Source organism: Carica papaya, chromosome 2, assembly GCF_054855325.1.
Source record: "Carica papaya isolate Zhongbai chromosome 2, ASM5485532v1, whole genome shotgun sequence".
In the NCBI taxonomy this organism is placed as follows: Eukaryota; Viridiplantae; Streptophyta; class Magnoliopsida; order Brassicales; family Caricaceae; genus Carica; species Carica papaya.
The window spans coordinates 4,473,636-4,487,780 of NC_142310.1; the positions used below are offsets into that span (position 1 = coordinate 4,473,636).

The following is a 14,145-nucleotide window of genomic DNA, read 5'->3' on the forward strand; positions in this document are numbered from 1 at the left end:
AGACACAAGGGATTTTGATGTAATCCTAGGAATGGATTGGCTAGCGGCGTATCACGCCACCATAGACTGCTTTAACAAAAAGATTGTATTTAATCCTCCCAACGATGAGCCATTTACAAGTTAATAAAATTATTCGGTACTGATTTCCCCTAATGGCAAATTCTTTTCTTCTTAATTCCCAGTGCCTTAATATTGTATTTTCTCTAACTAGGTAAACCCAAGAAAGAAGTTTGTATCCAAGAGATTCCAGTAGTCCGAGACTTTCCAGACGTATTTCCGGATGAACTGCCCGGTCTACCAGGGGACAGAAAGGTCGAGTTCACCATAGACTTACTGCCAAGAACCCAGCCCATCTCGGTAGCTCCTTACCGAATGAGCCGCATCGAGATGGAAGAGCTAAGGAAACAAATCACTGAGCTACAAAACAGTGGCTTCATTAGACACAGCATTTCCCCATGGGGTGCCGGGGTTACCTTTGCAAAGAAAGGGGAGGGAACGTTGAGACTGTGCATTGATTATAGAAGGATAAACAAGGTAACAATTAAGAACAAGTACCCTCTTCCCCGGATTGATGACCTTTTCGATCAGTTGCAGGGTGCACAGGTCTTTTCCAAAATAGATCTACGATCAGGTTACCATCAGGTAAAAGTGAGAGCCGAAGACATCCCCAAGACGGCATTCCGAACCAGGTACGGACACTATGAGTTCCTGGTTATGCCGTTTGGGCTAACCAACGCCCCGGCCATCTTTATGGATCTAATGAACAGAATCTTTAGAGAATTCTTGGATCAATTTGTCATCGTGTTCATCGATGATATCTTAGTCTACTCAAAAAGTAGGGAAGAACATGCTCATCATCTTGCCGAAGTCCTACAGGTTCTCAGGGAAAAGAAGTTGTATGCGAAGTTGAGCAAGTGTGGATTTTGGCTCGAACAAACCGCCTTCCTAGGACATGTTATATCGAAGGAAGGGGTGTCGGTGAACCCCGAAAAGGTTGAAGCGGTACTTGGTTGGGAAAGACTGACAATAGTTAAGGAAATTCGCAGTTTTCTAGGGATGGCAGGTTATTACCGCCGGTTTATCGAAGGGTTCTCTAGTCTAGCAGCTCCTCTGACCCGACTCACAAAGAAGAATGCAAGGTTTGAATGGAATGAGAACTGCGAGAGGATTTTTTCAGAGTTGAAGAAGCGACTGACTACTGCACCAGTGCTGGCTCTACCGAGTGGATCAGGAGGGTACACAGTTTATCGTGATGCCTCATATCTGGGCCTGGGTTGTGTCCTAATGCAGCATGGAAAGGTTATAGTATATGGGTCTAGACAGCTAAAGAATCATGAGAAGAACTATCCTACCCACGACTTGGAGCTTGCCGCAATCATACACGCCTTGAAAACCTGGCGCCATTATTTGTATGGAGAGACCTTTCAGATCTACACCGATCATAAGAGTTTGAAGCATATCTTCACTCAGAAGGATCTCAACATGCGTCAGAGAAGGTGGATGGAACTCCTCAAGGACTATGATTGTGACATCCTATACCATCCAGGTAAGGGCAACGTGGTGGCCGATGCCCTCAGCAGGAAAAGTGCAGGCACCGTAGCCCATCTGATGGTTTCAAAATGTAGGTCCATTGGGGCTACACAGCAGGTTCGCCTGCGAGACCTGAAGAGAGTCACATGTTTGGGCCACCTAGCAGTCCAACCCGAGTTAATCCAAAGAATAAAGGAAGCCCAGTCAGTCGACCCCGCCCTAGTAACCCGCAATAAGAATGCAGAACAGGGAGTGAGCTCAGAATTTCAGATCTCTGCCGACGGATTGATTCGTTTCAAGGACAGAGTGTGTGTCCCAGACGACAGTGAGTTAAAAAGAGACATCATGACAGAGTCCCATAGTTCAAGGTTCGCAATGCATCCAGGAAGTACGAAAATGTACCAAACTATGCGACCTCGGTTCTGGTGGAATGGGATGAAGAGAGATATAGCCGACTTTGTATCTAAGTGCTTGGTATGTCAGCAGGTCAAAGCAGAACATCAACGCCCGGGCGGGTTACTTCAGCCTTTACCGATTCCAGAGTGGAAGTGGGAACACATCACCATGGACTTCGTATTGGGACTACCCAAGGCACGATCGGGACATGATGCTATATGGGTAATTGTTGACCGACTCACTAAGTCTTCCCACTTCTTGGCCATCAGAATGATTGATCCTTTGGATAAGTTGGCAAGAATGTATATCCGGGAGGTAGTCAGACTGCATGGAGTTCCAGTAACAGTGGTATCCGACAGGGATCCCAGATTCACTTCTCGGTTTTGGAATAGTTTCCAGCAAGCTATGGGAACAAAGCTGTCTCTTAGTACTGCTTTCCACCCCCAAACTGATGGACAATCAGAGAGGACAATTCGTACGCTAGAGGATATGCTCCGAGCTTGTGTCCTTGACTCCGGGGGCCATTGGGACGACCACCTACCCCTGATAGAGTTTGCTTACAACAACAGTTACCAAGCAAGCATCGGCATGGCCCCATACGAGGCGCTATACGGGCGTCCGTGCAGGTCACCGATCTGTTGGGAAGAAGTGGGCGATAGAAGATTGTTTGGCCCGGATTTGGTAGAAGAAACCACGTCCAAGATAGTTAAGATCAAGAAGAACATCCAGACAGCTTAGAGTAGGCAGAAGAGTTATGCTGATACCCGGAGGAGAGACCTGGCTTTTGAGAAAGGCGACCGGGTGTTTCTTAAAGTCACCCCCTTCAAGGGAATTAGTAGGTTCGGCAGGAGGGGAAAATTAAACCCCAGATATATTGGACCCTTTGAAATCTTAGACAAGATTGGTACCACTGCCTACAGACTTGCACTGCCTCCTGAGCTCTCCCGGGTTCATAATGTGTTTCACGTATCTATGCTACGTAAGTACAATCCGGACCCTTCTCATGTCTTGGCTCATGAACCGCTTCCACTCCGAGAGGACTTGTCTTATGAAGAAGTACCGGTCGGTATCACAGACTAAGAGAGCAGAATACTCCGCAACCGGGAAATATCATTTGTAAAAGTCGTGTGGCAGAACCACACGCCCAAGGAGGCCACCTGGGAACTGGAATCATAATTTAGGGCCCAATATCCCCATCTGTTCGATCAAGAGTAACGAGGCAAATTTGGGGACCAAATTTCTTTAAGGGGGGGAGAGTTATAGCGCCCGGGAAAAATTGAAGAAGGAAAAAAAAAACGCTCGTGCCACGTTAGCAGACCCAGTCAGCAGGCCTGGCCAACCAGGACCTGCCACGTGGCAAAACCACATCGACCGGGGACGGGCCACGTTGGCGATCCGCGTGCGCGCGATCCGACGGCACAGATCAATCGCGCGCACGGACGGCCCAGATTTAATCAAAAACGGACGGCCCAGATTAAAACAAAATGGACGGCTGAGATCAAAAGGCAAAAGGGTATAAATAAGACCCCCACACCAGACCCCAAACCCTAGCCGCCTGCCCTCGCCGGAGAAGACGAACCAGAAGCCGGTCGCCGCCACCCGCCGCCGCACCGGAGGGATTTCCGACCGCCGATCGAAGTAAATTTCATACTCCTGACTCGTTTTTCCACGATGATTTCCCCAGTGGCCAAATCGGAGCCAAAATCCCAGCCAAACGGCCAGAAAACACGGCCGAAAGCCAGCGGCGCCGCCGCGCCCCTTCTCAGTTTTTGCCTCCAATGAGGCCCTTCCCGGCCTCCGTTTAATGCAATTTTTATATCACCGTGATCACCATTCTTTTCTCTACAGGTTGATCGGAGCCGAATCACCAAAACACGAACTTCATCGGAGAGCCGCCGCACCCGAGAGCACCGCCGCCGGTAAGCTTCGGTTTTCCGTAAATTTTCGGCCCCACGAGGGCCGTAGGGTTGTTTTATCGCAGGAACCAATGCGAGTGTGGCCGAATTCGGCCGGAAACGGCCAACCCGAGGCAAACCGCCGCCGCAAGCGGCGGAGCCGCCGTGCCGGAGTTGCGATATTGGCCGAAAGGGGCCCTGGGCCTAATTTGGGATTTTTTGGAACACGTGCAGGTACCAGTAGTGCGTTTCAGTTCCCCGAGAAAAATTCAGGAAAAATTAGGGACAGCCTGCAAGCGCACTGTGAAGCCGTGTTCGGACCCCGAAACGAGTAAGGACCCCTCACCTTATTTCCTATCACGGTTTTAAAGTTCAATAAGTGATAAAACGGTATTTCATGAATCAACGAATGTGTGAAATTGCTTAAGGTCGCTAATGGAGCCCGAGTCTAGTGTGTTTGTCGGTTAACTGTTATTTGGCCTGTTTTACAGTTTTAAATGCAGCATGAGGTTCGATGTTTTCATTTTATAGTTTCGTGTGCATATTTTACTGTTTTATTGATTATGGATTGAATGACCGAGATATTGATGCTGTATGTTGTCTGTTTGGCATAAATTATCGTTTTGCTTGTTTGTATGTGATTGATAATACTGACTGAGGGAAAAGGAGAATGAAAGATTATGTAAATAGAAATTGTATAATGTGTTCAGCCTGACTAGATATCCTGGGAGATGGTGGACGGACCGGGTCCGTAGGGAACCCTACCGGGATTGTGGTCTCCCATACCGGACGGGGTATGGAGATCTTATGTGTTTTGGCGTCCATACCGGACGGGGTATGGGGATGGCCTGTTTCACCCTCATACCGGACGGGGTAATGAGGTCTATGTTTTGGCGCCCATACCGGACGGGGTATGGGGATGGCCAGTTTCACCTTCATACCGGACGGGGTAATGAGGTCTATGGTTTGGCGCCCATACCGGACGGGGTATGGGGATGACCAGTTTCACCCTCATACCGGACGGGGTAATGAGGTCTATGGTTTGGCGTCCATACCGGACGGGGTATGGGGACGGCCCTGGAATGGATTTCAAGTGTTAAGGATTAACGGGTAGCGGGACCCCTATGAATCCCCATGGATACTAGTGGGCTGGTGAATTAGGAAAATATGTTGTGTAACGATTGAATTACGAAAAGTTTGATAGGTATTATGTTATACAGTTCATATATATGTTTTCATGATGATGATGATGTTATTGCTTTCGTATATTGTTTTATGAATTTCACCGAGATAAGTGAATGGTAAAGGTTTTATTATTAATAAAAGGATTTGTTGTAAATTATGCTCCATTGGTCTTTTTATGTTTTCTACCCACCTTTACCTCCGTGACGGTGAGATATCGTGATGTCTTTACTGGGCTAGTGTAGTTCATTCCTTATTTAATCATTTCAGATCAAGAGGACATCGTTCCCGAGCCGGTTCCGCAGGAGGACGACGAAGGGGACGCCTAAAGACTCCATAGTCATATTCGTAGCTTTTACTTTCAAGTTTTTCCTTTAGGTAGTTTGATTTTTTATATTTTGTGAGCACGGTTTTGGTTTTAGTGTAAGGGATGTTATTCAAATTTTGACTTCGCTTCCGCATTTGATATTTATAATATAAATTTCATTTTAAATTTCCGGGGCTGCTACATTGGCGCCCATTACCGGACGAAATATGGGAACGACCGGTTGATTAATAGAATAGATACTTGGTCCACGTATAGTGAAAATCCCTATAAACTGCCAGCGGCTCTGATAAGTAAGTAAAAAAATAAATGTTGATTACTTTTAGTCTTTTAAAATGTTTAATATGAATTATTATTCTAGTTATTTCCTTCATAAACGACATATGGGAACTAAAAGGTGAGTGAAGAATAAATATTTTCAGTTAAATGAATTTACTTAAGAAAAAAAATAAGTTCCATTGATTGTTTTACGATTTTTATAAACTTTCGATTTTATGTATCGGTGGCAAAGTATTGATATTTTTATTAAATTAGTGTAACTCATAATTTTATTATTAACAATTTCATATTTGAATACCAAAATCTGAATCTTGAATAGTAAAAAAAATTAGCAAAAAGATTGTCTCACATTTTTCCAGTTGCAGAGCGAAAGTTAATCACATAAGTCTTCTAGATTACACTTTTTCTTTTTTATATTTTTTAAAAAATATTCATGTAATTTTATTAAACATTTTAATTAAATTGTATAAAAAATATAACTCTAAATTTTAAAGTACTTCTGCAAAACTAATAAATTTTAATATTATTTATTTAATTATTTATGACCTTTATAATATATATAATATAAGTTGATAATAACTCTTTCATAATATTTTATTTAATAAAAAATATAATTTAATTTACTAATATTTGAATAGAATTATAGTAACAAATATTTAAATAAAAAAAATATTTTATTATAATTTTTTAACGAGCCAAAAAATTCACCTAATTTTTTTAAATTTAAATGTATGAACCCAACCAAGCTGTACTTTTAGTGGTCCCACCGCGATTAAACCCGTCCAATCCGCCCCCTCCCTGTATCCCCCGAACTCCCCAAACGGTAAGTTTTCAACCTGACGTGGCTCCTATCCCAACGCCCACTTATGTGGGTCCCACTTGTCTCGTTAGGTCCCGCAAATAGACGCTGACGTGGATACATGCAATCAGTGGGCCCCGTGGCGGACCTCAAACATACTACGAAACCCTTATTTAATTATTCATTTTCAAATCCGCAAGCTATTTGTTATAAATAACAGCGAACCCCCTCGCCCTTCATCTCCGTTTAATCTTCTCCTTATCTAAACCTTTTTGCTACCTTCAGCGATTTCTCTCCTGTCGAAGATTTGGTCTTCACGTGTTGGTTTTTCTGGCTAGGGATCTTCGCGTCTGATTTTGAAGGCTCAGATTGCGATTGTTAAGAGTATTGGTTTTTCTGTTTAAGGTTTTCTGGTTGTGATTTGGACGATTTGGATATCGGTTTTGAGGAGAGGCAGAAACCGAAAGATTTGAGGTTAAGATTCTTGTGGTGAATTACTTGTTTGCTTTTTTGTTGGATAAAGGTAAAGAACGTAATCGATTTCGACATGGCTGGATCTAGAGAACAAGATTTTGGGGATGCTCGTGCGGATCAATCCAACGGTGAGGATTTCAATGATTCTTCGGACTCGTACTCGGCTGATGCTGTTTCTCAATCGTCGACCAGCGTCGAGACGTTGAGCGTTGGGTCTGATAGGGTTTTGAGAACCAACGGCGGGGTCAGTGGCGAGATCGGGCTCGTGGAGCCATTGATGGACGTCTTTGTGGAGGAAGGAGATGGAGATTTGTTACTTCAGCGCAGCGACCGCGAGGATAGGGTTTTGCAGTGGCTTCAGGCTCTGGATATGCAAGTTATGGGGGCTTGTCGGGCTGACGAGAGGTTGAAACCTTTGCTGAAAATGAATGTTTCCAGTGGCTTGGCAGAGGATCGATTGCTGGCACATTTGAGTCAGGTATGTACTTGGCTTGAATTAGAAATGGATAATTTTGGATTGAATTTCTTTTAATTTCTTGACGATGGTAATTGTGGAAGTTTGCTTTTCCTGGGAGTTCTTTATTGTGTTTCCTCGTGGGTAAACCAGGGGAATTGTGGTGTTGTTGGCATTGAGGATCTTTGCAGGTTAATAGCATTATTTTTGTGAATGATACCTGATGTTATTGATATGGCTAATAGTTTTCTATTTTGTCTTTCGGGAACAGCACTTTGAGCCATCGGAAGTCGGCATGCTAGCTAGGTGCTTTTGTATACCTCTTGTTTCCATTCGTGTTGGAAAAATCAACAAGCAAGGGACTCTTTTCTGCCCTACCGCAACAAGGTAATTGCAGTCCAACTGTCCTTGTGTATTTGGGCGTTCTGTAATGTCGCTTCTTTACACGCATCTTAATGTAGGATAGACATGTTGCTAGAGGAACTGGGGTTTTAAATTAGGTTTTTTCTGGCTTTTTACGTAGTAACTAGCAAATATCGAGAGCCATACTTGTTCCTTTCGGTTTCCTGTCTTAGTTTCAGTTGCTTTGGTTGTTCACTAATGGAATTGCTGACGAGTATTGTTCGGAAATTTTATCAGAAGGATGTTGGAAAAGCTTAAAGTAAAATGCAATGTCTGGTCTATTTTTGGATATTCAGATACTTGACATAACTATGCAAGTTCATAGTTTAAATTGTGAACACAACATCAAAATAACTTAAATTTGCCTATGTAAGTCATTATTTTGTTTTCGTTTTGTGCTTTGTGCTTTAAAATTTAAGTTGTACTGGTCTATATGGCATTATATTCATCTGTCATTTCTTTGAGTTTTTTTTCCGTCTATAATTGAGTGCTAGCTCTACTTTTGGCTTTATGTATATTCATATTTATTCTGTTCATTTCATAATTAATTGGCCTTTTTGCCAGCTATCTAATGGTAATTGATTGCACTATTATAAATTGCCATCAATATCCTACGCAAGCTGATGGTTTAAATTTTAAATGTTTTCTAAGTCAACTGATATTTCGGAGTACATGAGATATGTTGATGTTCCAGTAAGTTCACATGGCATATGTCACATATGCTTGTGCCTACTGATTTTTGGTGCTAGTATATTTTTCAGTTGCTTTCTCTTTTTAGTGAATTTATTTTGAATGGATGCAAAGTGGCTTCTTTTGTGCGTTTATATTAATTTCACATTTCCATAAAAAAAATTTCTTGTGATATTCTTTTCTCACTTCTTCTTTTGTTTGATATTCCTGTGAAATATCCTCATCCTTTGGACTTTTCATAGTTTAGCTGATTCAGCCTATTTGGCTGCTTATTAATTAAATTTGGTTGTTTGTTGACTTTCTAACTTTGTTTATTTCTGGTTGCATTCTGTCATATGATATGCTTTGAAGACTGAATAGGGCTTTAACAAACATTGGTCGAATGGTTCTAATTCCATAATTAGTAAAAATTGCAGGATTGTATACTTTAGTTTATTGGTGATAATGATCATGCTTCCAAATAAATATATCTTTTTACTTGTAGGTAAAGTGGGCGTATTCTAGTATGATCTCTGAATTATGAGGAAGTGAAGGTAGTTTCATCTCCTATATTATATAGCTTGCTGCTGCTTTTGGTTACATAGGGGTCATCATTTCCAATTAATAGTAATAGAGTCAGGCATTGAAAGGGCTTGTTTCATATATTTGTTAATGCTTTAGTTGATGGTAGTAATCCCTATCTTGCTCTGAACTATCATCTTGGGTTTTTAAGAATTTTCTTCTTCTGCCTGTATAAAATTGTTCTCAATTATGATGTATTTTTGAGCGATCACCTTCTAATTTATTGATAGAATTTTTGTTTGACATTTATTTGTGTCAGTAAGCAATTTATTGAAATCTTGTATGGCTGTTGGATATTCAAGAATGAGGGACTTGATGATTAAAGAATCCCCCGGGGTTCCACCTCTCCAAATAAAATATATCTAGGACAAAATGCCTATAAGAATTTCCATGTTAAATATTTTTCCATACATAAAAAAGAGTTCTATGGTGGATTGCAACCTTGGGGTCGCTAGCTTTTGTTTGTAGTGCGGACACCAAATATGCCTGAATTGCAATTACATTTTGTTCTCTGTTGGACATTGCTAGGGAAGGTTATTGGGCATGACCTTTGGGCCAATAATTGTTAGTGAAGCTGCTACAAGTTGGAATACCTGTATTGAACTTTGTATATTGCCTACATTCCTTTTCCACAGGATTGAGAATGTGCAAGTAAAAGCATTTGGTAGTTGCAATTAGCGCATAGTGATGTACTGGTACTTCAAAACTGGAGATAGATAAGTATAAGATATAATCCTTTAAGTTACACTCCAAATGCAGTCATGCAGAGATTTATTGAATTGATTTATGATTGACTGACACCAAACTCTGCAGGCTTCTTAATCCATCAATAATGACAACTAAATCTTTAGTTCTGCTAGATGAAGAAGCTTTAAATTGGCTTATTTTTACAACACTATGATCTTTTCTAATTTTTTTAATTTCTACTTTCACATTGACTAAGGTTTATTCATCCCCTTTTGAAATTGGCACAGGGGGAATTTAAGTCTAGCACTCTTGCCAACATCAGATTTGCGTCTCTCCTTCATTGGGGACGATGGTCAAACAGAGAGACTATTTACCTTCAGCAGCAAATCTCAGTGTTCTGCTGTGGTCATTGAGCATATCCCTGCTGACAATTCTGGCAGATCTTTCCTTATAAAGATACCTGATGGTAAAGTATTTTACTACTGGTGCTCAGAGAAGGGAAAACTTTTGGGAACTGAATTGCTCTTGAAGGTATAATGTCACATGTCCTACTCGAATTACAAATTGAACTGCATAGACCGATGGAAAATTGTCTATTTATTTAGTGTCTTGAAGTATTCAAATTAAGACAATTACTATTTTAGGCATGCAGAAACATTGTTTAGTTTCCTTTTCATGCTTCAGCTAGAAGTATGAGTGCTAGTTGTTTAATTTGTTGCCTTTTTTTGGAGGGGTTTTCTAATCAATAATCCTTAATTTTGCATAACAGATGAAAGACTTGATTAAGAGAAAACCATCAATTGCTGAATTAACTGGAATCAGTGAGTCGCGCCTTGGTTATTTTGTAAATTACCTTCGGGTGTATCTTATGGGATCAGCAATGGGTAAGACCCAAGCAAGTTCTTCAGGATTAACCACCCAGCTGCCTGTTTCAACAGCCAACTTCTCAATTACTTCATCTGTATGTACTAAGTCTCCACGTTCGCGGCACTCTGGCAGTCAACCAGTTAAAGCAAATTCACTCGGCCTCAGTCCGAGGTCAAATTCCTTCAAAGAAGGAATGCCCAGAAGTCTGAGGAGTGCTGCAAGAGAGAAACTTAGAAGACGAGGAGATAACCATCTTTCAGCATCTGACAACATCACTGTTTCTTGTGCAACCAGTAGAGAACCGGTTAGTCTTATTCACAGAGAAAGTGAAAAGTTTCCAGATGATAGAAGCTGTACACGGACACCAAGCCTTTTGGAATCAATGGGGAAGCTCTCAATTCCACCGACTCTAAACCTAGGATCTCATGTGGCTTCAATAGATACACCTCTATTTTCTCCCTACTATTGTTGGTGTCCACCAGGAGCATCAGGTCTACAACAGGCAACAACAGCTCCCCCACAGTGCCCTTCGTCATCAATTGGATTCCCTTCACTTCCACCTCTTTCTTCCTTGTTATCAGGAACTGCATCTCCTAGTTTGTTCAAACCAACACCACCTCTCAATCTGACCGACATTCCCTCTCTGAACTTCCCACCTTTGCTGCCAGACCCATTGGTGAGATTACCCATTCCAACTTCTCAGCAGATCCCCACCTTCACACCACTTATTTGTGACCCAATTGTTCATATCCCAGTTATTGACATCTGCTCATCAGGTCAAGGTTACCTCGTTAGTGCCGGTCCAGCTATTTCGACCACCATTCCTCCCTTGCACCCGAGTCTTGTGAGCTCAGGGTTGCCTGAAAGTGATTCTCTTGTTGATAAAGGTGCTAGAGAAACACTGCGGCTGCTTATCAGTAGTTCGAGCCAGACCAACCCTCCATTGATGGATGTCCTGCCTGCAGTTCTGACAGAAGCAGACGAGAAACGAGACATACTCATAATGGGAAGTCGAGGCCTGTACAGTGGAACCAGAGATGTCAATGCCATTGTTGACAGGATGGCTGCCATGGGTTTGGTTGCGCAACCCGCACCTTGCAGTGGGGAAAATGTCATGAGAAGATGTAGCAGCAGTGACGATCTAAATGCAGTAGCGGAGGGATCCGATAGTTGTGATAAATCATGTGAAGATATGGAAGAGGGAGGGGAGAATTGATCTGGAGGGTGTTTAGACATTTTAGTCTTCGTATTTCATTTTGTAGATCTCTTTTTGTTCTAAAAGGACAAAAAAAATTACATATGTAAATAGTGGCTGCAGGTTTGGCATTTTCAAGTGTAATTAAACTTACTAGATACTTGCCGTTATGGTTTTAGTACATCGAAATCCATGGGCTGGCTTTTTTAGTTAATTGATTTTGAAGTAATTGTTTTCATGTCGTCTCTTTTCTTTTTGGAGCAAGTTTCGTGTTGCCTTTTCAAAACGCTAAGCGTTTGCTGGGTAAGATTCAACATAAAAAAGGATGGTGTGTTTTGTGAAGTATGTGTTTGCTTTTTTAATGTATATTATATACTTGCAGAATAATTAAAGTAGAAAAATTTTAAAAAGTTGAGAATAATATTTATATTTTCAGTTGTGTCATAATTTTTACTATTATTTGATTATTTTAATTAAAAAATGAGAACAACTTTGCATATTTTCCAAAAGGAAAATACAGTCTTTGTTGGCAGGCTTAGTATTGGAGGAAACATGATTCCTAGCAAGTTTGGATGTGTGCAAAATTGTCCTTGGTCATGAATGATTGAAACAGGAATGCAAATAATAATTATCATAATTTTTTAAATAAATAATTATAATTTCGCATTTTCTGGGAAAAAAAAAAAAAAAGAGGTTCCTGTCGATGTGGGAGTCGATTATTAAATAAATACTAACAGAGTAAGTAATAACAAAATAAAAAGTCCATCCGACGTTTGCTCGAGGAACATAAAACAATTAACCATGGACACGGCGAGTCCCCATCACCACGAAACCTGACCCACCACATCCCTTCTTGCCTCCTGCGAGCCACAGCCCTAGGCAACCTTGTAAATTAACTACTTCAAATTATTGAAGACCACCACCTCACAAAAACCTTTTTCAATCTTATTCGAGAAAACAAAAACCACATACCAACACAAAACCCAAGTGGTTTTCCCGATCCTTAGCTGGTGAATTAAGTATGTGAGTTATTCGTTTATAGTATCTAATATAAATATTGAAAATTTTTTTAAAAAAATCTTTAGAAGATGGAGAAGAGAGAGAGAAAGAACTTACGAGAATCTTATATTGGCTGCAATATTTTCCTTCGAAAAAGAATAGACATTCAATCAAATATTTGATTATCGCAGAATGGAAAGTATGTCGGGTTGCACAATTCATTATAAGCCATTTGGATTGGTAGTTAAAAATGGGTGACAGTGAATGACTCTTCAATAGTTGGGGACAAACTGTATGTAGATAGTGGTATCATGTCTTTCAAAACATAATTATTGAATCATATAAATAGATTTTTTTTAGAATTTCTTTTTTTTTTATTTACGTATTTTATTTTTTATTTTTAGAAATTTCAAATCTCTACTTTCTTGAGAAAACATAAAAAAATGTAACAAAAATGAAATTATTTATTTTCTAATAAAAATGTTTCTTAATTTTATTTTTTTATAATCTGTATGTATTATGTTCAGAAAAGTGTATAGTTTAATTAACAATGAAGAGAATGATAGTAAAAATAATGATGAAATTCAAAATTTTTAAAATATTATTTTTAGCCCTTTTTTTTTTTTCTTTTAAGTTACTCTATTTATATACTTTCATGAATTAATACACGTTTTAAATATTTAAGCAATTTTTTTTTTTAAAATGTAACAGTACAAGTTTTAATCTCTCCAAAAAGATGAGTAATATATATTATCACAAAAATTGATTCTAATATATATATATATATATATATATATATATATATATAAACTGAAGCTGGAGGAGGTGGACTTAATGTACCAAATACCAGGCCCATTCCATTAATCATCATTTTTTTTTTAATTATCTTTTTAGATTCTATTCCATCTTCTGTCAAATAAGGCAACTATACATTATTTAATTACATTAATATATATGAATTAATAGAAACAAATAAAATATACCAATGAAAATGACCCAATAAGAAAAATTAATAATAAATGCTCAAATATTCATTTCAAATCTCAAAATAATTTAATATTATATAATATATACGTGTGTAAGAAATTCATGTATCTTCAATAATATAATAAGTAAATATGTGGTAAAATATGTATGTGTGCGCTATATATCTATATATAATTCTTACCAATATTAATTTAGATTAATTAATCAAAGTCAAGGTAGGGCAAAATTTTGATGCTTGTGAAGACAAAATTATGAGAAAGAGAAGAGAAAAGTGATAAACTCCCAAAAAGTTTTTTTAAGTAAACTGTGTCTTGATAAATCCCCTTTTCTGTTTTTTCCCTCCTTCATGTTTGTATTGTCATTATGACAACAACATTCACGAACTTTATCCACATCATTGAAATGAAATGGGCATTCAACCAC

The 14,145-nt window shown here is 39.6% G+C and overlaps 1 protein-coding gene across 1 annotated transcript; it reads left to right on the top strand.

The window, feature by feature from the left end:
- The first annotated feature begins 6,635 nt into the window (after positions 1-6,635).
- LOC110824490 (flocculation protein) lies at positions 6,636-11,950 on the top strand. The gene is made up of 4 exons (XM_088212841.1): positions 6,636-7,358; positions 7,606-7,721; positions 9,962-10,205; positions 10,444-11,950. Exons 1-4 carry the CDS (start codon positions 6,954-6,956, stop codon positions 11,755-11,757), a joined length of 2,079 nt encoding a protein of 692 aa, XP_088068967.1. The 5' UTR covers positions 6,636-6,953; the 3' UTR covers positions 11,758-11,950.
- The last annotated feature ends 2,195 nt before the right edge of the window (positions 11,951-14,145 follow it).